At 40.2% G+C, this 23,633-nt stretch overlaps 2 protein-coding genes across 2 annotated transcripts; both read left to right on the top strand.

Moving 5' to 3' along the window:
• Positions 1-751: 751 nt before the first annotated feature.
• On the top strand, positions 752-4,319 carry LOC139741176 (uncharacterized). Its single transcript, XM_071651769.1, has 2 exons — positions 752-1,047; positions 1,430-4,319. Exons 1-2 carry the CDS (start codon positions 752-754, stop codon positions 4,317-4,319), a joined length of 3,186 nt encoding a protein of 1,061 aa, XP_071507870.1.
• Positions 4,320-4,416: 97 nt separating this feature from the next.
• Positions 4,417-5,478, top strand: LOC139741175 (uncharacterized). The gene has a single exon (XM_071651768.1). It carries the CDS (start codon positions 4,417-4,419, stop codon positions 5,476-5,478), a length of 1,062 nt encoding a protein of 353 aa, XP_071507869.1.
• The last annotated feature ends 18,155 nt before the right edge of the window (positions 5,479-23,633 follow it).

Genomic DNA, 23,633 nt, shown 5'->3' with positions numbered 1-23,633 from the left:
ATTTATTTTATTGTAAGAAAGGCAGGCTTCATTTCTGGATAGTGTTGTAGGGATGCAATTGCATCATTTGAACTGAATTATGTGAGTGATAGAGATAAAAGTCACTTCATAATGTACGCTTTGTTTGAATGATCAAAGTAAACAAGTGTGATAGAGTCAGGTCATGTAGAACAATATTATTATTTCATGGTGCAGTGTATTTGTACACTGAAAATGCAGTACCATACATCAGATATTGAGTCAGAATACAGCTGTATGTCTCTACAAGACATTGATGTGTTAATGTTTAGGACTGAACACCGAACACTTGCATATTTAGTGCACTGCATATGGTTGCATGCATTTGGGTTAACAGTGTAAAGTTGTTACTGTTGTTTATGTTAGTTGCACAAATCGAAAGGTGTTTCGAATATTACAAGTATTAAGTATATTTGGAAGACACAGAAATAATGACACTTGACAAGCTGCTCAAGGTAGTGATAACTAAGCATTTATTATTTCTTTTCTCTTTTTATAGCGAACCACAAGTTCGGGTTCGACACCAGTATGCAAGCACACAAGTACACAAGTTGGTGTGTTCCACAAGTTTTGGTTCAACACAAGTTCGTGTTTGTTACAAGTACACGAGTCCAGCTGGTATTGATGTCTTCAATAAATGAACGAACCTGTGCGTTCCAACTGTGACTGACTGAAGTAAACTTTCACCGTTATGTAGTACGTGTCTACATACAGTTCGCAAACTGGATCCAAAATGGAAGGTCCACTGCATGATAGTCCCAGCCCATCTAGTGACGTTGCTGATGAACAACCGGCCGTCAGTGATCCTCCCCAGGATAGAGCTACCTCAGGATTGGTGGGAAACGCCCAGATTGGTGGTATTCTACCGGAGCAAGCTATCCCGAGCGTACCAAGACGTAACCCTGACGATTCGGATGACGACAGGTCAACCACGCTATCATCAGCATCACGACGAAGCAACAGGTCCACATCATCTAGAGATAGCGGAAGGACCGCAGCGGCTTCCCGACTGCGTGAGGCCAGAATCAAGTTGGAGCTAGCGAAAGCAAGAAAGGAACAACTGAAAAGGAAACAAGAACTAACAAGAGAACAGTTGAGATTGAATGAAAAACTTGCAAATCTTGAGTTAGAACATGAAATTGAAAACGCAGAAATTGAAACACGTGTATTAGAATGTGAAGTTCATGATGTTGTTGGTAAGCCACAGTACGAAGTTAATGAAAAGAAGGATGAAGTGAAGTCCTCAGTGTTAAATCCTGATGCTCGAGTGTGGTCAGGAGTAAAGGGTAATGGTGTCACATCTGACCCGGTAGAACGTAATAGTACCACGCCAACTTTCCAAAGCTCGCTGTGAAGTAACGGACTGTGGTAAGAAGCATCATGCTCTCCTGCACACAACATACAATCCTAGTCGGAACTCTCCTCGGCCAGAGAACCGAGAGGACAGTACAAGGCAAGAAAACCAACAAGGGGTAAAGCAAGATAACCCAAGCTCTTCAAGTGGTAGTCAAGGAGATGAGAGGTTGGGTCGGTCATTCACCGCTCATTCCTCAAGAGGCAAGATCTGTCTGAGAGTCGTACCCGTAAAGGTTGGAGGAAATGGGAGACAAACTACAACCTGGGCCTTGTTAGATGAAGGCAGCGACGTTTCGCTGTGCACCAAGAGTCTTGTCGACAAGCTAGGTCTCACTGGGACGGAAAGAAGCTTCAAGCTGTCTACGGTGGACCAGACAGGAGCAAGCAAACGTGGCCTTGAAGTTTCCATGTCAGTCGAAGGAGTTATGGGCCAGGAAACCTTGACACTGGACAATGTTTGGACTGTAGACAGTCTTCCAGTCGCCGACGAATGTTTCCCCCACTCAGCAGATGTAAAGGAATGGTCACACCTAAATGACATCGCCCTTCCTTCCATGGACCAAGGAGAAGTGGAGCTACTAGTGGGAGCAGACACCCCAGAAGCGTTCTGGAATTTGGAACAGAGAGTCGGCAATCCGAAAGAACCCTATGCAGTTCGAACTCCACTAGGATGGACGCTTATGGGTCCCGTGGCCGGGAAGCGACAATCCATGACAAGTTTCCATGCGAATTTTACTCGCCTTGAAGACGACTCCCTCGAACAACAGTTGAAGCAGTTCTGGAGGGTGGACTTTGGCGGGTATCTCAATCAGGACAATATTGGAGATTCGGTTGAAGATCTTCGAGCACTGAAGGTGATGAAGGAATCTGCAGTGATGGTTGATGGTCACTATCAAGTCGCTCTACCGTGGCGCAGTTTTCCACCTGTCCTGCCAAACAATCGTCGTTTGGCCGAGGCGCGACTTGGGTATTTGAAGAAGAGGTTGGAAAGGAACGAAGCCCTACGTGACAAGTACGTAGAGACAGTCAGCGACTACATAGCCAAAGGGTATGCAAAGGAAGTCGAGTGCATACCGTCGGATGTATCAGCTGAGAGCGCCACCCAAGAAGAAGCTTCAAATGAGCCAGTTTCGTATCTCCCACACCACGCTGTAGTTCATCCTCGTAAGAAAGACAAAGTCCGCGTTGTGTTCGATTGTGCGGCGAGATATGGAGGAACTTCACTCAATGAACAATTGCTCCAAGGGCCGGACCTTACCAACAATCTAGTCGGCGTGCTTACGAGGTTTCGTCAGGAACAAGTTGCCATAGTCGCCGATATTCAGTCTATGTTCCACCAAGTGAAGGTTCCGCCCAGGGACAGAAACGCCATGAGATTCCTTTGGTGGAAGGACGGTGACTTGGCTCAGGAACCAGCCGAATACTGCATGACTGTACACCTATTCGGCGCCACGTCTTCACCTAGTTGTGCCAGTTTTGCTCTACGGAAGACTGCTGAGGATAATCGCGGACACTTCAATGAAGAAGTGATCAACACAGTGAAAAGGAACTTCTATGTGGACGATTGTCTTAAGTCTGTTAAGGATCGAGCTGAAGCAGTGACTCAAGTAGAAGACATTCGTGACCTGCTCAGTCGTGGTGGATTTCGGCTCACGAAATGGTTGAGCAATGACCGCGACGTCTTAGGTTCTATACCTGAGGAAGAGAGGGCAGCATCGGTGTCGAGCCTAGATATCGATGAGCTTCCTGCAGAACGCACTCTAGGAATCCTTTGGGACGTTGAAACAGACTGTTTTGGCTTCAAGGTGCATCTCCGTGAGAAGCCTGCAACGCGACGGGGAATTCTGTCGATAGCCAGTTCCCTCTATGACCCCCTTGGGTTCGTCGCTCCCTTCGTGCTGCCAGCCAAGATTCTCCTTCAAAGGTTGTGTAGAGTAGGATTAGGCTGGGACGAGCCTGTTGGAGCCGAGGATGAGAGAGAATGGCGCAGATGGATGGAAGACATTTCCATGTTGACTGACTTGAAGATAGAGAGATGTTTCAAACCGAATGGTTTCGAAGTCGTGTCAGCTGAAGTGCATCACTTCTGTGATGCCTCCGAAGTTGGATATGCGTCCGTTGCATACCTACGCCTGACTGACAGAACAGGACGGATACATTGTGCCTTTGTTATGGGGAAGTCGCGACTTGCTCCAGTGAAAGTAGTATCCATCCCCAGATTGGAGTTAATGGCAGCAGTGTTGGCCGTGTCCATGGATCATTTCATCAAGTCAGAACTTGACATCCAAGTCAAAGACAGCGTCTTTTGGACTGACTCAACGTCTGTCCTTCAGTATATCCGCAGTGAAAGCAAGAGATTCAAGACGTTTGTAGCCAATCGTGTGGCAAGGATTCATGATGCCTCAGAGGTGTCTCAGTGGAGATACGTAGACTCAAAGTCTAATCCAAGTGACGACGGATCACGTGGCCTGAAGGCACAGGAACTACTCCAGAACCAGCGTTGGCTCAAAGGACCAGATTTTCTGTGGAGAGACGATGACTGGCCCATTCAGCCAGAAGTCTTGGAGTTAAGAGGAGACGCTGAAGTGAAGAAAGCAGTACCAGTATATGCGACAGCAATCAGAGCTCAAGTCAGCGACCTCTTGCATAGGTACTCTTCGTGGAATCAGTTGAGGAAATCCACAGCGTGGCTTCTTCGTTTCAAGAAGCTTCTCCAAGTCAGGGCTAAGGAGGAATCCACGGATGATCTGAAGAAGCCCACTCTATCTGCCGACGAATTGAAACAAGCAGAGAAAGCAATCGTGACTCTGGTGCAACGCGATGAATTACAGTGCTATCCTCGAAGGAAAGCAGATGAGCGGTACAGTCATGTCCAAGCTGAACCCAATTCTGGTGGATGGCATCATTCGAGTTGGCGGAAGACTAGAGAACGCACCACTGGATGATGAGACGAAACATCCTATCATTTTGCCCTCTGATCACCATGTGACAAAGCTCTTGATCGTTCATCACCATCACCTAGTAGGTCATTCGGGGGCCGGGATGACCTGGACAGCCCTCAGAGAGAAGTATTGGGTGTTGAAAGGAGGGGCAACCGTGCGAAAGGTGATAGGCAAGTGTTTCTCATGCAAGCGAAGATCTGCCAAGAAGATGGAACAATTCATGGCAGATCTTCCGAGTAGCAGGGTAACCCCAGACAAACCACCTTTCTCTTATGTGGGAATTGATTACTTTGGACCAATCATGGTGAAGCAAGGTCGTAGCCGGGTCAAACGTTACGGGTGCCTGTTTACCTGTCTGAACTGCAGAGCGGTCCACCTAGAAGTAGCAAACACTTTGGATACAGACTCCTTCATAAACGCACTGAGAAGGTTCATCAGCAGGCGAGGTAAGCCATCCAAAATCATCAGTGACAATGGGAGCAACTTTAGAGGTGCGGAACGAGAACTTCGTGAGAACCTGGAAAGTTTGAGCCAAACGCGTGTGACTAACTTCCTCGCAGAGCAAGGCATTGACTGGAACTTCAATACTCCCACAGCTAGTCATATGGGCGGAGCCTGGGAACGGATGGTGAGGTCTGTTCGCAAAATACTTACCTGCTTACTTGGACAGCAAGTTGTCAATGATGAAGTTCTGTCCACGCTCATGACTGAAGTGGAGTCAATCTTGAATGCTCGGCCACTCACTCAGTTGAATCTTGACCCAAACGATGACGAACCGTTGACGCCAAACCACTTGTTGATCATGCGAAAAGGCTCTAGTCTCCCTCCAGGTGTCTTTGATCAGAAGGATGCATATGGCAGACGCAGATGGAGACAAGTGCAATATCTCGCTTCTGTCTTTTGGAAGAGGTGGCAGAGGGAATATTTACTTCTGCTGCAAGAAAGGCAGAAGTGGAATGCCCCAAGACGGAACCTAGCTGTCAATGATTTGGTCTTGGTAGCGGATGAAATCACACCTCGCGGACAGTGGCCTTTGGGTAAAGTGGTTGAAGTGTACCCGGGAAAGGATGGACATGTTCGACAGGCTCAAGTGAGGGTTGGAACAAGATTCTTCAAGAGGCCAATAGCAAAGCTCTGTCTGCTCGAAGCCGCTGAAACGTAGTGATATAAGTGGATGACTTAATTGCAGTCATCAGACTTGATACTCTAGCTTAAGAGTTGAATCGAATGTTTGATGTTTGTTTATTCAAAGGTTAAGCAATGGCCTTTGAGATGTAAGCGCGAGTAAGCCAATTTGACAGTTATTTTAAACTGTAGTTATTTGCATTAAGTACATGCATTTGCTGTTGAACGGTTTGTATGTGAATAGGAAGAATTTCTGCCGCCTAAAGATTGAGGTTAAATGACCATCCTGTGGGTTGCTCATTGGGGGCCGGTATGTAGCGGCAGTATTGATTTATTCAAGAAATATTTGATTGGAACAATCTAGACTGTTACACCCCCTTTAAGGTGCAGATCGTTACCTTGGATACACCGTCAAGTGCGCATTCCTTCGGTTGCTTGCGCACTGATTTTGCTTTACGTACTAGTATGCTGTATGCGTACTACATGATAGCCACGCAAAAGATATGGGCCAAGATGCAAGACACGATCAAAAAAGAATGAGTTCGGATCTGGGATTGATTTACTTTAGGAACCTAAACAGTTTGGTAAGAGAAATTATGATGGAAAACAGACGAATATTTGATTGCTGTAGCTTTGTTTAATTCTTTATGTAGTGATATGTGTTGTGTCGTCAGCTTGTAATCGAGTTCAGAATTTAGGTTGACATAACGATTCGATACGGTGTTCGTATAGAAAGTGATTATACGTAGAACAGTACGGTACGCTGTAGGTATTGATTATTGTACATGATTCCTGCTTAGCAGGCAGGGAAGAGAAATGTTGGAAGTGTGAGTGTATGATTGAAGCTTACAACACTGTGTATGTTTTATTTAGGAATGATATAAGACTCCATATTCAGAAGAATATTGTGTCATGGTTATATAGGAATGAGAATCAGATAAAGGGATTCAATTTTGTCACTTTCACAGAGCTGTATACTGTTAGATTTACACAAGTACATGTACGTATACCCCCACCCCCGTACGGTCAATACAATCCCATACATAACTGCAGTTAGAGGGCTAACTTATTCAATGTTTGTGAAGGGTTAGTTTCTTTTTTGGTGTATCATATGGATGTTGAGGCGTCAAAAGGAAAGACATTCAAGGGTTTAAAGGAAAAGATGACCTTGGATTTATTTTATTGTAAGAAAGGCAGGCTTCATTTCTGGATAGTGTTGTAGGGATGCAATTGCATCATTTGAACTGAATTATGTGAGTGATAGAGATAAAAGTCACTTCATAATGTACGCTTTGTTTGAATGATCAAAGTAAACAAGTGTGATAGAGTCAGGTCATGTAGAACAATATTATTATTTCATGGTGCAGTGTATTTGTACACTGAAAATGCAGTACCATACATCAGATATTGAGTCAGAATACAGCTGTATGTCTCTACAAGACATTGATGTGTTAATGTTTAGGACTGAACACCGAACACTTGCATATTTAGTGCACTGCATATGGTTGCATGCATTTGGGTTAACAGTGTAAAGTTGTTACTGTTGTTTATGTTAGTTGCACAAATCGAAAGGTGTTTCGAATATTACAAGTATTAAGTATATTTGGAAGACACAGAAATAATGACACTTGACAAGCTGCTCAAGGTAGTGATAACTAAGCATTTATTATTTCTTTTCTCTTTTTATAGCGAACCACAAGTTCGGGTTCGACACCAGTATGCAAGCACACAAGTACACAAGTTGGTGTGTTCCACAAGTTTTGGTTCAACACAAGTTCGTGTTTGTTACAAGTACACGAGTCCAGCTGGTATTGATGTCTTCAATAAATGAACGAACCTGTGCGTTCCAACTGTGACTGACTGAAGTAAACTTTCACCGTTATGTAGTACGTGTCTACAATTTTCGACATGCATTGTCATGACTACAAGATATCGCGAATATTCAAAGCCAAAGACGGAAATGTCATCAACGATCGCTATCATAATAGTATAAGGAGGCAGTTAAGTAATATATGCACAAAATGATTCCGGCATGCCTAAAATCAAAAGTGTGTGTGTGTGTGCGCGCGCTTTTGTTTTGTTTTGTGGGGGTTTTTTTCATCATGTAAAAGAGGGTCACTGTTCGATAAGACGCTCAGGGTCTAAATCAATAGATGTTTTTAATTAGTGCAAAAAGTTTGTTGCTACGTGTTGTTCTTTACGTCGTGGATGGTTTTGCTGTTGTTACTGCAAAAGGAACCACCAAAGTGAAAGTACAATGTAATCCCTATCATTTGTTTGTTTCATTTCCATCTAAAAAGATGGCTGGCCCTATCCCATATTCAGATGCAATAGCTGGTCTTCTGTGGGGTCCAGTTGGATGTAAAGCGGGACCACTACACCGGGTTAAACATAATTATGCATGAGCTCCATTGCTCAGTATCATAGCGATCCACTCTGTCGGCATCTGTCACTCGCGTCCAAAACCATAAATCCACCGCCAAAAAGAATATAGATGCTTGGCCGGGTACCAAAAGTTCGAAAGTTCATGAAGTCGTCATGATGAATAGATGGAGTTCCGAAAGATTGCCTGCAGACGAAATTTCTTAATAACAGACAGCTTGATATACAACAGGGGACCCGACAAGTTCAGCCCACGATTGGCTTAGAGTGTCGTCTTAAACCAACAGACCACAGGCGATCGCATACAGGGTTTGTGGGGAAAACAAAACACAGCAAAACAAGCTAATTCAGGGATTTTAACTAAAATCAGGATTTTAAAAAAATGACAGCGAGTTTTTTCCCCTTTCTTTTATTGAAATGACACGCAACGTCAACATTGTGCCGATGGGGAGACGACGCGACGTGAAAATACATCGTAGTCCGAGTATCAGTTACGGTACAAACAATCGCGAGGCATAAATGCAGAGAGCTCCGACGTTGTATTATTATGGATCCTCAATTTTTTTGCATCCCCCGGGCTAAAAGAGTGTGTATGTGACACCGGTTTCTATAATGGGTCATTACTTTCACCGCAGCAAAAAACTGCGCGCAATCAGGTTTTAGGACGTGAAAATGGCCAGTTCCCCATAGAAAATGCGCTGAGTTATGTCGTGTTACCTATAAGAATCAGCGGGTTGTTGTCAGTTCGACGCGCTGAATTGAGGCAGGGTCCCTCCGCGAGCTCCGCTGGACTGAAGACCCTGACTGCGTCCCAGCTGCACTCACACGGATGGGGCCTGATTTCAAACGAACAGGTTCACTTGTCGGGTATTTAATATCTCATTTTAAGCCTTTAGAAAGTTGCATGAGCACCTAACGAGACATCAATTACGTTTCAACACCTGACGGTTTATTCTCAAAAAATTAAGGGTTCAGTTCGCACCATTGTTTGCAGCCATATTAGCGCCCCTCTCTCGATATTGTCAATCATACACCACCGAGTTCTTTATCCCTGGTATTCCAACTATTTCGCGTTTTCAGGTGCTCTATTGAACAGGTGTAGCGATATATGGACGTAAATCAGTGTCTATGTAAGAGCAGTCAATCAATTTTAAACTTCAAGGTACTCACTGCTGGGCAGAAATGGCAAGAGGAGAAGAAGACGGAGAGAGAGAGAGGGAGGGAGAAGAAGAAGAAGAAGTATCCGTTCATTGTATTTTATAATTTTTTTTGGGTTCCTTGAACTGTTTTTATTCCTGAACCTATCAAGAATTTCTTTCACTCTTAACTGTAAAATCCATACAAAGTAACAATGTGAAGTCAAACACAGAAAGACGGACGAGGAAACACACATTTTATACATTATAAACACATGACTTACATACACACACAAACAAAAAATACATACATTGAAGCATTTATAAATGTTTCCATTTATAACAAAACGATTATTTTGTTATCGAATATTGGGCCTACCGTAATAATTAGATTTTGTATAAGCTCCTTCGTGGAGATATTCATTATGAGCTCCCTCGTTATAATGGAGACATCCAATATGAGTTCCTTGGTGGAGACATTCTTTATGAGCTCCCTCGTGGAGACATTACGGTAGGGTCTATATCTAATAATAATGTTTGATTTGTTTCAAGGAGAATGAAACCCCAAAATACATACTTATTGAGTGAATGGAGCAATATTAGTAGAATACATCAGTGAAAATTTGAGGAAAATCGGACAATCCATTCAAAAGTTATGAATTTTTGAAGTTTTGGTGATGAAGCCGCTGGACCAGAAGACTGCTACGGATTATGACATCACATAATATGGACTACCATATAAAGAAAGTATAATTAAAATTCAAACATTTTTCAGTTTTCTAGAATAATGAAAGAGCTCTAGACGTACCGTTTTCAGAAAGCAGGGGGAATAATAATACTCTTGTCTTGACATAGGCCTATGTCAGTAACAAGTCTAGGGAATGTGTACTTTTCACATGAAATAATATTTTGTGGAATTTTCTTTATATTTTCTTTATATTGTAGTACATGATTATGTAATATCATGATCTGTAGTAGTCTTCTGGTTCAGCGGTCTTGTTACCAAATTTTAAAAATGCATAACTTTTGAAGGGATTGTCCGATATTCCTCAAACTTTCATTGATGTCTTCTACTAGCAGCATTCACTAAATCCACCTGTGTATTTGCGGTTAATTCCTCTTTAAGATCTATATGGTCTGATTTTTATGTCAGTATTGTCTGGGGCAAATAAATTTAATGCCGTCCCATTTTTTTCTCTCTCTTCTTTTGTTTTCTTTTTAAACAACAACAACAACATGGAAACATGCACAACACACGTAGACTCTAAGTAAGTTCGAGATATACGAGACGAGCACACACATAAACATACACGCATACAAACATACTTTTCCTATCCCATCAGTCAAGGAAAACAAAGCCCAAAATATAAATGTGGATTGTATGAGTGAAAACAGCATTATTAGTAGAAAACATCAGTAAAAGTTTGCGGAAAATCGGACAATCGATGTAAAAGTTCAGAACCTTTAAAGTTTCGGTGCCGTCATCGCTGGATGGGGAGACTACTACACTTTATGCGTCATTATGGGCAACAATATAAAGGAATATAAGGGAAATTCAACATATTTTCACTTTTCTTACAAAATGAAAGAGCACTAACGTTGACTTACTTCTTTTAGAAAGCAAGGGGTGTAATTTTACCTTTGACACATTGAACAAGTCGATGGAATATGTGCTTTTCATGAAAAAAAAAAGAAATTTTGCAAGTTTTGTGTGTAATGCTGTGGGCAAGGTGTTATGCTTACCTCTTTTCTTTCTTCTTCTTTTTTCTTCTTCTTCTTCCTCTTGTCCCGCTATTAGATGTGGTGTCTACTTGTTGATGTTATTTTATTGTTCAATGATCTTTCTGCTTTCCGTGTTTCGTTCTTTCCTCATTAGTATACCACGCATTTTTGGCTATTGACGAACTGATGACGTCATTCATTCTCCGTTGTCAAGACCGTCTCTTGATGGAACTGAAGAGGCGCGCTCTTTCACACCCTATTATACAATTTACGTTTCAGTCGTTACGTATCAGTCATGTAAATGATTTTCATTAGAGATCCCTTTTTTTTTCTTCATGTTTTGTGTATACAGTGTATTATATTTGTATTGCAAATATGGGGCCATGTGGAAGAACAGTTATATTTTTGCAAATGTGGCTGAATGGGCAATCCCCCGTTTCTTCATATTAAATAATGTATTCTTGCAAATTGTGTATGTTTTATCTAAAGACGGAAAGAAAAAAAAAACAACAACGATGTTCATCAGTGACGACAACAATCATCATCCATGAAAAATACTGAAGTTCAACTCCTGGGACGCCGTCAAGCTCAGATTTTTCACTTTCGCTTGGTGACAAGCCGGTAGATTCATGAAAGGAGGATGCTCTGGTGAAAAAAGGAAATGAATGAGTTGTAATTCTTCGCTCCTTTAAATGCATGGACCCATACCATATCATAAAAAGATGTTTGACAGAAGCGTTATATTTTGACCACGATGAGAAAAGCAGTGATGAGTGGCTTACAGCTACCCAATGCACTCCTGCATAGTTTAAAGGTATTGTTTACCATTGGGAGCAGTGATTTGAAAATACTCAGGTTATCGCATTCTATATATGCCCATGTGTAGGTCAGTTGTATCATAAAACATCCTACCATATAAAAAATTCGTAGGAAAGCCTAAAATATAAGGAAATATTTTTTTTTCTCTCCATAAACCATAACTGTACGCGGTTTAGTCTAGAAACAATTTTACTATAGCTATTGTTCACATTTTGCATATTTAACAATACTTAACGTTAATTATACTGATTCATTTTTTTTCTGTTGGTTCTTTCTATCCCTTACTCACATTAAGTTAGAACTATTTTGAAGCACTCTTAAAATATATGTTTTTGTTTCATCTGCAAATGGTAAATAATACCTTTAAATGGAAATTGGAGCGAAGCAGTGTTTTAACAAACAAATATGTTATGATAAGGGGAAATGATAACGACATGGTCCTGTGGCAAAACAGGAGCAACACTGAAAAAAAAAATTATGGTATACCCAGGACAAGGAATGATAATCTTACATAATAATATAATGGTATAATAATATGATAGATTTCTTTCGGCAGATCATGCAAAATATACCCATTTATTATGGAGGCAATATAACAACACTGCATGCCTGAATTCATAATTAATTTTTTATTTTGATTTGATTTGATTTATTGGTTCCTGCATTATATCATTGCACATGCAGATACATACACATGTATTATATAAATAATTGTTGGTGCCATACATATACACAGTTGTTAACAAGCAAGTTTCTTCATTGCCTTTACAATATACAGCAATACAGTTTCTTCATTGCCTCTACAATGTACATCAAAACATATCAGCGATGCAATGAATAATACAGAAGGGCTACAGCTTAAGCATTGCTTGATTTGCATGCAGCCCTCGTACATAATACATAACATATAGGAAACTAGGAAAAACTAATAAGAGATCTCTCATGCACCTTTTCCCCCACCCCTGTCCCCACAACCCTTCTGTATTTAGTTATTACATGGACTGACAGTATAAGGGGAACTTCTCAAAGGCAAAATTGTTCTTGATCATCTTTCCTCGGACAAAAATTCACTTTGTTTCGGTTTCCGTTTTCTTAACCAGAGAACGTTCCTGTTTCTCCAATAATTCGCTTAAGTATAAAATCTAATTTCTGCCGCAGTACATTTCCATTTCCAAAGTGCCACGAACTTACGTGGACTCTGAACATGTATTTTTTCTCCTTTCTTCCCGTTTTCTTCTTCTTTCAGTATTCATTTTGCTACGCGAAGTTCGCGCGGGAGAATTACCCCCTTTTTTGCGCCATTCTCCCTTCCGCCCCGGGGCGAGCTTTACAGCGCAATTCGGTGACCCCTGCCCAGCCGCATACTGCCAACATTCAACCTACATCTATCAATACCACGATTGTTGCTTCGAATGTTATTCCTTCACAATGATCTGTCTGGAGAACTTGACATCACTTTAAAAAGGAAAAAGAGGAATATCTTTCCATGAAAAACAAGACAGAAAGAAAGAGGCAGAGAAATCCAACACCTCTGCTTTAACCCCTCCTTGTTGGAAGGATTGGAGCAAAGGAAAATATCGCTTCGAGGAAGGGGAGGGAAAATGGTATAATAGTATAATAGTGATTTGTTTGCTTTTTGAACGCTCAATTAATATTTTCAGGGTTGGTACTTTTTTCTTCTTCTTTTGTGACACCTTTGCACTTTTGCTTCGATCGCACACAATAGTTCCAGGAATGTCTGTCTTCTGAAAGAATTGCAAAGATTCCGACATTACAATTTTAGAAGGTTTAAAAAAGGGGGACATTGAATAACCATGGAAGTAGGGTCCACGGAATAACTAAGCCTAGATGCGCAGATCGCATATTGGGGGTTATCATGTAATCATACAACGTATAAGCCTGTGCATTAGCTGCACGAACAAACTCTTTGTTAAGTGCAGTGTAGTTGTTGTGCAGCTTTATTTACTGTAATTTAGTTGATACCATTGTCAATCTGTCATTATGTCCTGATCTGTAGTGAACTATTTGGAAGAATAGAGCTACAATCTCTTCCTCTTTAATAGCCAGTCATTCTTTATTCATAGAGCCCTTCGGATAATTCTTCTGTTCAGCACCACATTTTCACATAAACAACTTTCCTCAGAGAGGTTCAGTGATATCTCAAAACAAAAACGAAGATACAAAAAAAAAAAATCATGATGCCATTTTTTCTGGCTGTTTCCAATATGTTTACGTGGCCTTTTTAACGGATTTTGCGTTGAGATTTCAGCTTGATTTCAATTAGATTGCTCCGCCCGGAGGATAGAAAGAAAAGGCACTGTCTCGTTATTTTCTTCTTTATTATATAGACAGGCAGGATTTGTCGGCAATCATGTAACGAATATCAAATGACAGTGATTGGCGAACTCGCGATGGAGATTCAGGAAATCAAGCGTCCCAAATGTCGCGACACATAGATCGACTGGTTATCGTCAACAACTCACTCAGTAAAACGGATGCTTCCCTTAAAGGGATTGTATACTGGTTGAGGTGGGGATTCATGTTTTGAACATTCCTAAGTGAGATAATGAGAAACCTCTAATGAAATATGAAAGAGCATGAAATTTCAAGAAGGATTCAACGTTTATTTGATGAAAATTGGTTTTCAAAAGTGATAATAATAAAAGGCGACAGGCCACGCCTTTTAAGGATCTCTTTGATTCATCTTGTTTTTGGATATCTCAGCCATTTCAAAACCGATTTTCATCAAATAAACTTTTGATACCCCTTAGAATTGCATACTCATGACATCTCATAGAGTGGTTTCTGAATATCTCGCAAAACGTTAAAAGCTAAATCCTCACCTCGACCAGAACTGTACAGTTTGACATTGTGATGTCTCAGTTTAAAAATCGTACCTTTTACTTACTAGATTTATTTACTTAGTTTAATCTATACTAAAGGGTGGCATCATCAGTAGTCAAGCTCTTTTTTTCTTTTTCTCTTTTTTTTTTTTTGGGGGGGGGGGTCCTGTGTAAGCATACAGCGCAACAAAATGAGAATGTCATTATGACGTAACGTTGAGAGCACATCAACACAAGAAACCATATATTATTACATGTAATGATGTTCTTCTTCAGAGAGGCCCATCACAAGCATTGTCTTTCAGTGCATGATGGGTCCCATCGCTTTTTCGTACATGAATTTTGTTCTCCTTCGTGATTTATTTATAACAATATGTATATGTACTCAGTAGTTATGTTTTGTCAAAAAATCAAAATAAATTTGAATTGAATTGAATGATGATACTACGATGCGAGTAAACCGTGTCCGAGGTTGTTTATTTAAGTAGTTTTACTTCTGTCTTCTAGTATGGTAAACCCATGGTGAATCTGGTAACTTACCGATTGTTTTTCCTCCAACTTTTTGAAACAATCAGCGATCATGTCCTACTACATTTTTGTTTTCATATTGCTTTATTTTGCGGCCCGCTAGAGACACTGGTAAAGCATGCAAGACCATTATTTATCATGTACAGCTCATCAGATTTTGCAAACTGAGAACATACTCACAATGCCTTTAACACGCGCTCTCTTTCCGAGTTCCGCATTGACCCAAATAGAGCGAGAGATGGGATTAATCACCGACAGTTATCGGTCGGATAATTTCATCCCCCCTCTCCATCTTCCCCCCCCCCCTCCCCCTCCTCCTTCCCCCTCCTTCTCTTATTGAAATTTTGCCTCCCTCTGGTCCCGAGACAACGCCAGGTCTGTTTCGGTTTTGGCTGTTTCGGATGCAGACTCGCTAAGACGTCATCGCTTTGTATAAATTTGGTTCTTTCCAAGGATATTGTTGTGTTTTGATGTCGAGAGATAAGAGTTCAGCTAATAATACATTCTCTCGCATTGGACGCATTTGGATAATAATTGCAAAACAAAAACGAAACAAAACAAACAAAAAAATAGCGTACAGATAATGGTATTTCAACGGTAATACTTCCTACGAACGCATCAAAGCATTTTCTACGAGAATGGCATTTTTTTGAAGACATTGTGTGAGGGTTTCGGGAAAATATACAGGTCCATTTGTTTTCTACTCCATAATCAAATTAAAGAAGACATCACCAATCACCAATCAAGGTCGTCTTCAGAAGGCAGGGTTTACATACGGGGATATACACACTCTCAAATTGCTTACACATCTGAATCTTTAGCAATAAAATGACTAGAACACATAATCACCTTTTTACACCACCTATTCGGTATACTTACTTTACAGCAATTAAAGCGTTTAAAGAGTATACTCGGAGAAGTATACGTTTCAGCCCAGGCAGTTCCCGAACCATGTGATGTGCCGAGTATTCCATATTCATAATATATTCATAACAATTTGATAATGATATCGATTCATATTGTTTCTTACTGTCGGATTATTTTTTTTTTACTTTATAATCGAGCCACCCCACCCCTGAAAAGAAGGTCCTTGTCATAGCCAAGTTTGCCTTTCTCAAGAGAGAATGATGATATTCAGCGTTAAATAGAAGCGAATCGGTCTTCCGATAACTTATTTTTAATATAGACGCATGACGTCAGGGTAACAAAAATTGGAAACAGAATGCCTTTGGGTCGTTGTCCTCTTCGATTTCTTGTATAAATTTCACTAATATCAATAAAATTCAGATTATAAACTACGTCAAAGAAATCCCAACATTCTACAAAAATAGCGCAGGGAATGACAATGTTTATGAGAACAGCGTGTGAAGGATATGGAATGCTCATCTTAAATTCATTATTGCATTGAATTCTGTTCTTTTATAGAATGAACATAACTCCATTCTTTATAGATTAAAGTCACTGATTATACCACAGCTCGGAATGGTGATGCATCAATTCTGCCCTTTCATTTTTCCTGTTTGTTTTAAGCACTTGCGACTTAGTGTTTTTACGAACAAATTCAAAATTGGATACGATTACGTGCTTGGGTATCTAATTTTTTTTTTTTTCATGTGAGATCTGTGATGTATGCGAGACATACACCCTCATAAAGGCATGCGCCATTAAATTACTATATAGTTGCGCTCCTCCGCAACCCTTTAGTTTGTTTGTTCATTTGTTCATTTGTTTGTTTTTTGTTTTGCTTTTGTTTTGTGTTAGTTTTCTGCTATTGCATGATTCTTAGAGCCAAGTGTCTCGACGTTATATGGAGGAGTCCAAATGATTCGCAACGTATAGGCTTACTGATATCATCATTTATATCAAGATGTCTGCCACAGTTTTATAGATGAAGCCGAGGACGAAACCAAGTCTTGTCAGTTAATTAGCCGTGATCATGCTGCGTTTCCTATCTGTCCTTGATTTATTATTTTCTTGCTTGTTTATGTTTATTTTGATCATTCATATTTTTCCATTCCCATTATACGATCTTACGCTCTATTCGAATGAGTATTGTATACTATACCCAATTGATCCCTCAGACGATTCAATGCATGACGTCGCAGTGCAGTAGTGCTACAAATATACCGTCTATCTGGCTGAGTTATATACTTAAATTCAACACATTGAAATTGACAAGACTGTTTGGCTGGCTGCAGATGTAATTACGATTGATTATATTAAGTTATTCACATAACAACAGATAACGACGCAATTGTTGGGATTATCATTTATTATCACGTATCGTTGTGTAAGGATGAAAGTTACAAGACAAAGTCTACAAAAAGAATGTGGGGTGCAGACATAGACATGTAGACAGACAGACCAAACGCAAATAGGCCTGCATACGTATTTTACACAGCTCGATCCTACAGGCATGAACGCAGATTCGGAAAACAAACAAAAAAGATGAGCCGTAATATATTTAGCGCTGTTTATCTTAAAATGAATTATGACTGCGGTCGTGCACGGGAACCGCTTTCAAGAACCATTACAGGTTAAAGGCATAATTTACCATTTGCAGATGAAACAAAACCCAGCATTAGTGCTTCAAAATAGTTCTAAAATGTGAGTTAAGGATAGAAACAACTAATGTAGACATTCTAACCAGTATAATTAATGTTAAGTATTGTTAAATATACAAAGTGTGAACAATAATTATAATAAAAATGTTTCTAGACTAAACTATCTACAGTTATGGTTTAATGAGAAATATAGTGATATCTCCTTATATTTTAGGCTTTATTAAAAAAATTTATATGGTAGGATGTTTTGTGATACAACTGACGTGCACATTATGCATCAAGAGTGATATCTTGAACATTTGTGAAATCACTGCTCCCAAAGGTAAACTGAACCTTTAACATCAAAAACGACAATCATAATCGAAGCTCAGCGATCTTGTGATGGACGAAAGTATTTTTTTTTTTTTTACTGATTGAAAGAAGGCAGAAATCTCATGAAAACATTTTAGACCATTAAACTTATCAATCATGATTACACTGGATGCCGCCGAGTCAACATTTCACGGAATGCACAACCTCGCACCATCCCAAGAAACTCGCTGAGGAAATAAACCACTCGCTGTAAGCCTGCTGCTTTCACATTATAATCTCCGCAGCGTTCGCGGAAGGTTTTGTTTTCCCAGGGAGATGGTCCGCATCTCCCTGGTTTTCCCGCGCGCTAGGTTTTGTTTTCCCGCTCTGAAACAGCTTCCAACTTGAGTTGTTCCGCAAGAAAAAGAAATGAAGAAGATGTGAAAGGGGGGAGACGGGGGAGCAAGAAGTCGTACCTATACAACTAACTTCCGTTGGTTTGGCTTTACTCTTCTAGACAAGATTGAGCGATCTTGCCAATCATAACAGATATTCCGTTCGCGTCGGTAAAGAAAACACGTTCCCGTTGTGTGGGTGACAGCGACTTTTATTATCCGGCATAAACGATTTCGAAATCAGAATTTCCGGGGGTTCCCATTTACTGGTTTTATTTTAGGGTGTGTTGGCAAAGGACTCCCTCGTGTTTGTGGACACGGTGTAGGCCTGGGATTCAAGCTGATGAGAAGCGAGGGAAAGTTTTGTATGAAAATGTTGGTTCAGATATTCGTGTAATGAAAGCAAGTGTGGGAAAGTGTGCGAACAACGGAAAGGGTGAGGGTAGTGGTGATGATGATGGGTGGGGGAGGTGAGGGGAAGTATAGTTGTGATCTAAATCTTTCATAATAGGTGGAGAGGGCCGGAGAGAAATCGATTTCATTTAAATTGTCGGTGAAGACGAGTCAGTAATGACAATAAAGGTTAACATCACCACACATGAAACTGAATGAATCACAGCATGTAATATTGCATTAGAACAAAAAATACAGACAAGCAGATCAAACAGACCGGAGTATCTTTTTTTTTTTTTTTTTGGGGGGGGGGGGGGAGGTTACAGTTTACAATGAGGATGTGTAACAATGGAAGTTTAATGGACCTGCAAAATCTGTCATACTTTTGACTTTCAGACGCACGCACTTCTCAATGCGCAACCAACAGTAATTACGGCTTCACCGGCGCAAATCCTTTTCTAAGCCAACCAAGTTAATTGTTATCTACTTGATGGAAATTTTGATAATCCGAAGTATTTTCGCTGACTATTCTTATCAAACGCGGCAATGCAGAAAAGAATGCACACACGTTTTTATTTCTTCTTCATAGGGAAACAAACAAGCATATTTTAATTGCGTCAAACTCTATCGATTTGATGCATGTATCCATGAGTCAGAAGAATGGAATTATCGAACGAAGAAGGCATGGAACCTGCAATGGTATTGATTATCTTCTTAGATAAGATATGACACGGTTCCGCTCTGAGCGCGGCTGCTTGCAATAAAAATTTTCTAACGTAAAGGAGGTTCCACCGCGTCTTGTGAGAACTGCGATAAGATATAGGATTGCCCTTGTCGACGCTGTATATAGCGGAACGTTCAAATCTATTTTGCGATCATATTTCACGCGAACACTGATCTTAAAAATAGATTCAGGTACTTACGGAGACTCCCAGCAAAATATTAGCACCTGACATTTTTTCCTTCATTCTATATTTCTTTGTTAAATTTTCTGCGGATAGACTGGAAATTGAGGAGTCACCGCTTAGAGAGGTAAACGACTAAGTCGAGCGTGGTATAGGAGTTTCCCGCGCTTTCACGCCCCGAGTGGTTCCTACGATACAGACTAATTCGAAACGCCTGTTGATTTGTCTGACGATCGATTACCGTACGTAACTTGGGAATAGAGGCATCGCATTTTTCCCCTGATTTTTCCCTTCTTTTCCCCAATGCTAGTTATTACTTTATCTAGGTGTGGTCCCTCAAAATGTTCCTTTCTCTCTCTCTCTCTCCCTCTCTCCCCTGTTTAATCTGTCTTTATCTTTGTATCTGTCTTTTTTTTTTGCCTATAATAATTTATGTCTCCCTCTCTAACTTTTGCTCTCTCTCTCTCTCTCTCTCTCCCTCCCTACTTCTTTTGTCGCAGTATCGCAATGTCATTCGTGCCTTTTCCCTACACATTTACACTCAATGTGTGTCTTGTTATAGGTTTGCCCATTGGCCTGCAAAGGTGTTTCAAAGGAAGAGCGTGTAATATTGTACAAAATATCATTCACAACAGTTGCTTTTCATTAAATCAATATAAGCAGAAATCTCGATTATTAGGTACATGCACCAAACACACTAATGATGGTTTCGATATTTACATGTCAGCGAAAATGGCGTACATGTGAAATTTTCGCTGAGTTTGTTCTGTAGCACACTCAAACATTACTTTAAGAATGCTTTTCAGTCTTCACAAATACGATGCGCCTCCTTGTGCTGGAAAATAGAATTTACAGAGAGGCTCATGGTCAATTTCATTTTTGCAGTAGCAATGAGCCATGTCTCGCATTTTAGCTCGTTCGACGATGATTTCCAGGTAGTGTAGCTCCAACAAACTGCAAACAAACAAACTAACAAACAAACAGGCAAGGGGATGCTTCACGCTTCTTTCACTCCAGAAAGCCAGTATGGGTTCGTTGGCAACGATAAATACTTATCACTCGTGCATACACATCGTGATAGTTCAAATTTCTGAGTACGTCTACAACGTATTTTATACGGGGGGGGGGGGGGGGAGGGGGACATAATGTTCCATCCCTTCCGTAGATGGCGCTCTTCTCGCAATATTTCGTTCCCCCATTTTAGAGAACCACCATGACACAACTGAAGGGTGAGCTCAGGCATCACGTGTACAAAATCAAGCAAACAAAACATGTTTAATTTACGTGATTGTGTTTATTTATATGTTTGAAGATTATGACGAAGTTTATACTCCATTGCACAAATTTCAACTACGACAACAAAATTTAAATGGCACTAGTACCGTGCTATAAAAATTATGCAGAGCAGGTTATGAGTTCTAAATCTCATTGCACATTTGTATTCTTGGTGCATTTCTAAGTTGGCGGATTGACTGATCTTGAATGAGAGAGTAACAGGAGTATGACGGTCTGCCGAATACACCAAGGGCGTAACTTCTCCAGTAACTGCCACCTGTTCTCGGCACGCGCCATGCTTCAGGACACATTACGATTAATACTTTACGAGCTCCATACTTTTGTTGATATTCTTTCTTTCTTTTTTGAACATTTATATCTGTTTTGTACTCAAAATCTTTGGACACACCGTGCAATATAATAATGTTGCCCAGCTCACAGACACAGTGAAATATGATATGCTGAAATTCCCTCAGAAGGAGCTCGAAACTGCAACTTTAATTAATCTACTCCTAAAACGTACTTTTCAATATCTGAAGTCCAGTTTGCGTGCGTTACTTCTGCATGGTTATGTGATTGTCTTCATGGTTTCTAAAAAACAGCCGTAAGGTGTCCATGGTCTGTGGTCATTCGTTTGAAAACAACCCCCCCCCCCCCCCCGTCAGAAAATAGAAGATATGAAAAAAGATTATCCGAGTAGTCTATTTATGATTTACTCATCACTTTCCAGTCAGTTTTAATCTTTATACAATCACATATAAACTAACATGTCCATAGATGTCTGTTTAGATTTTGGTGCTTTCTTTTTGTTTTTGTGTTTGTTTATTTTTTATTTTGAATGACGTTCGCAAATAATTTATTTCACTCTCACACGCAAGCATAATTTGCATCACGTTGGCGACATTACTTACAACTGCTTCATGACAGCACACTTTGCCTAGACGAAAGTTATATCATGAAACATCGGGGTTTGGGGATTTTTTAAAGACATCAACAGGTTATTTTTAGTCGATGACGATTTTGTTTTTCTCTTTTTAAAGTATTATTCTTTATCATTGTGGTGTGTGTGTGTGTGTGTGTATGTATGGCTGCTGAGTTTTAGAAGACGTATGTGATTATACGAGAATGACTGTAATCCCTTATATTTTAGAAGAATGACATATATAAATGCGATATCATTTTCATTTCTACCGATAGAAGTGCTTGACACATTTCAAACGAATGTATTATTTCACAGATTTGCATCGAGATGACGTTGTGATCGCATTTAGCTGGCGGGAAACGACTTCTGTTTTTTATTTTCCTTCCGCCACTCCCGTGACACTTGGCAACTCCCATGGCAGTTTTGGAGTTCCCAAACAAGAACCAAAAAGGGAAGGACCGCGGGGAGAAAGTAAATCTCTCGAGCTACACCGGCCTATATCCCTGCCTTCCTACGCAGACGATATTTTTCCTCCCGGCACGTAATATTTGTGACAGTTGGAAGACAAATGTAATCCAGTTGTAAGAAATGGGGACGCAACAATATATTTGTATCCGTGGCTGTCACGTTTTGTGCAAGTGTACAATGTATTTTTCGAAAGGACATCAATCTATTTATCTCTAAGTTATAATGCACGTTTGCATGACTGTATAGGGCCTACAGCGTTGTAATAATATGCAATGTTTACAACCTATTATCATGTGCATTTACATACGAATAATTATGCACACATGTACGCATGTAAACATTGTAATTGTGCATGTTTGTCGGTAAATAAATAAAGGGAAGGCACATTCTTGACTCCTGTGCATCCCTATTTCTTTTTGGCCTCATCGTGAGGCTAACACAAAGAATGACATGCTGAGCTGCTGGGATCAAAATATCGATAGCTGACATTTCGAATATGGCATGTTTACTCTCCAATATCTAAAACATGGTGAATGACATGGGTGGTCGTCTGCGGTAAACAACTTCACTCGTTAGAATGCAACTCTTTTTTTCCCTTAACTGTGATAAATCCTCAAATCATATCACGTAGGAGGATTGCTTTTTTTCCATCCGCGATGATTTTAGTTTCTCATCCAGATTTAAGTGATACTACTCACAATCAGCGATGCAGAAGATGATAGGGAATTGCATCGAGTTTAATTGTGATATATATCATCATGAACCCCCCCCCTCTTCTCAAATTAAAAAAAAAGGAAAAATATGAGATTTCTGTCTGTTTGTTAAGTCGCGCCATTCTTGCTGGAAATTATCACGAATCCTCAGGGCGGATGTAGAATTATTGTCCGGGGAGCGACGCGCTCTGTTTAACTTGTTTACAAAATCCCCCCGATGAAAACTGATTTCGTTGTTTTGCCAACTATTTCGCGATCAGGAGGGAAAATAAGGTTAACTCTCGGTGAAACATGTTACGGAGACATTCATTACGCTATACTGGCGTAATTACATCCCATCAAATATATTCAATAAGTCATTATATGAAATTAAGAAAACATAATGATGAATTTCACGAGCGTTCCAACACACTAATGTCGCATTATCCGCAAATTGACGTTTGTGATCTGCATTCATAGTTTGTAGTGTGTTTTTTTTTTGTTTCATTTTGTAATGTTTTCGATAACTCGGATTTGACAGGTCAGTGTTCGTAACTTCAAAAGAACTCATACTATAAGACAAACCAAAATGAAACTACGAAAAGATGTCTAAAAGTTGAATGCACATTATTAACTTGTCAATTAGCGGATTACTTGATCAAAAGGGTGTAAAGTTCATCGTTATATCGGACAACGAAAGTCCGAACTGTACGTCTTGTGCCAGGTTGATTTCAACGTTTTATTACTATTTCCTGAGTGACAAGGTTTCTCTTGACAGCTAATCCTCTCCTTTGATCTGCAACCCAAACTATCTGATCCAACGAGTTCTCTGATCAACGGTCATCTGAAAGTGAAGA

This window comes from Diadema antillarum, unplaced genomic scaffold (assembly GCF_040938485.1).
Source record: "Diadema antillarum isolate AM-2024a unplaced genomic scaffold, OU_Dant_1.0 seq00000908_RagTag, whole genome shotgun sequence".
Lineage (NCBI taxonomy): Eukaryota > Metazoa > Echinodermata > Echinoidea > Diadematoida > Diadematidae > Diadema > Diadema antillarum.
The sequence above is the reverse complement of the archived record's forward strand: the minus strand, read 5'-3'. Positions and strand labels throughout refer to the sequence as shown.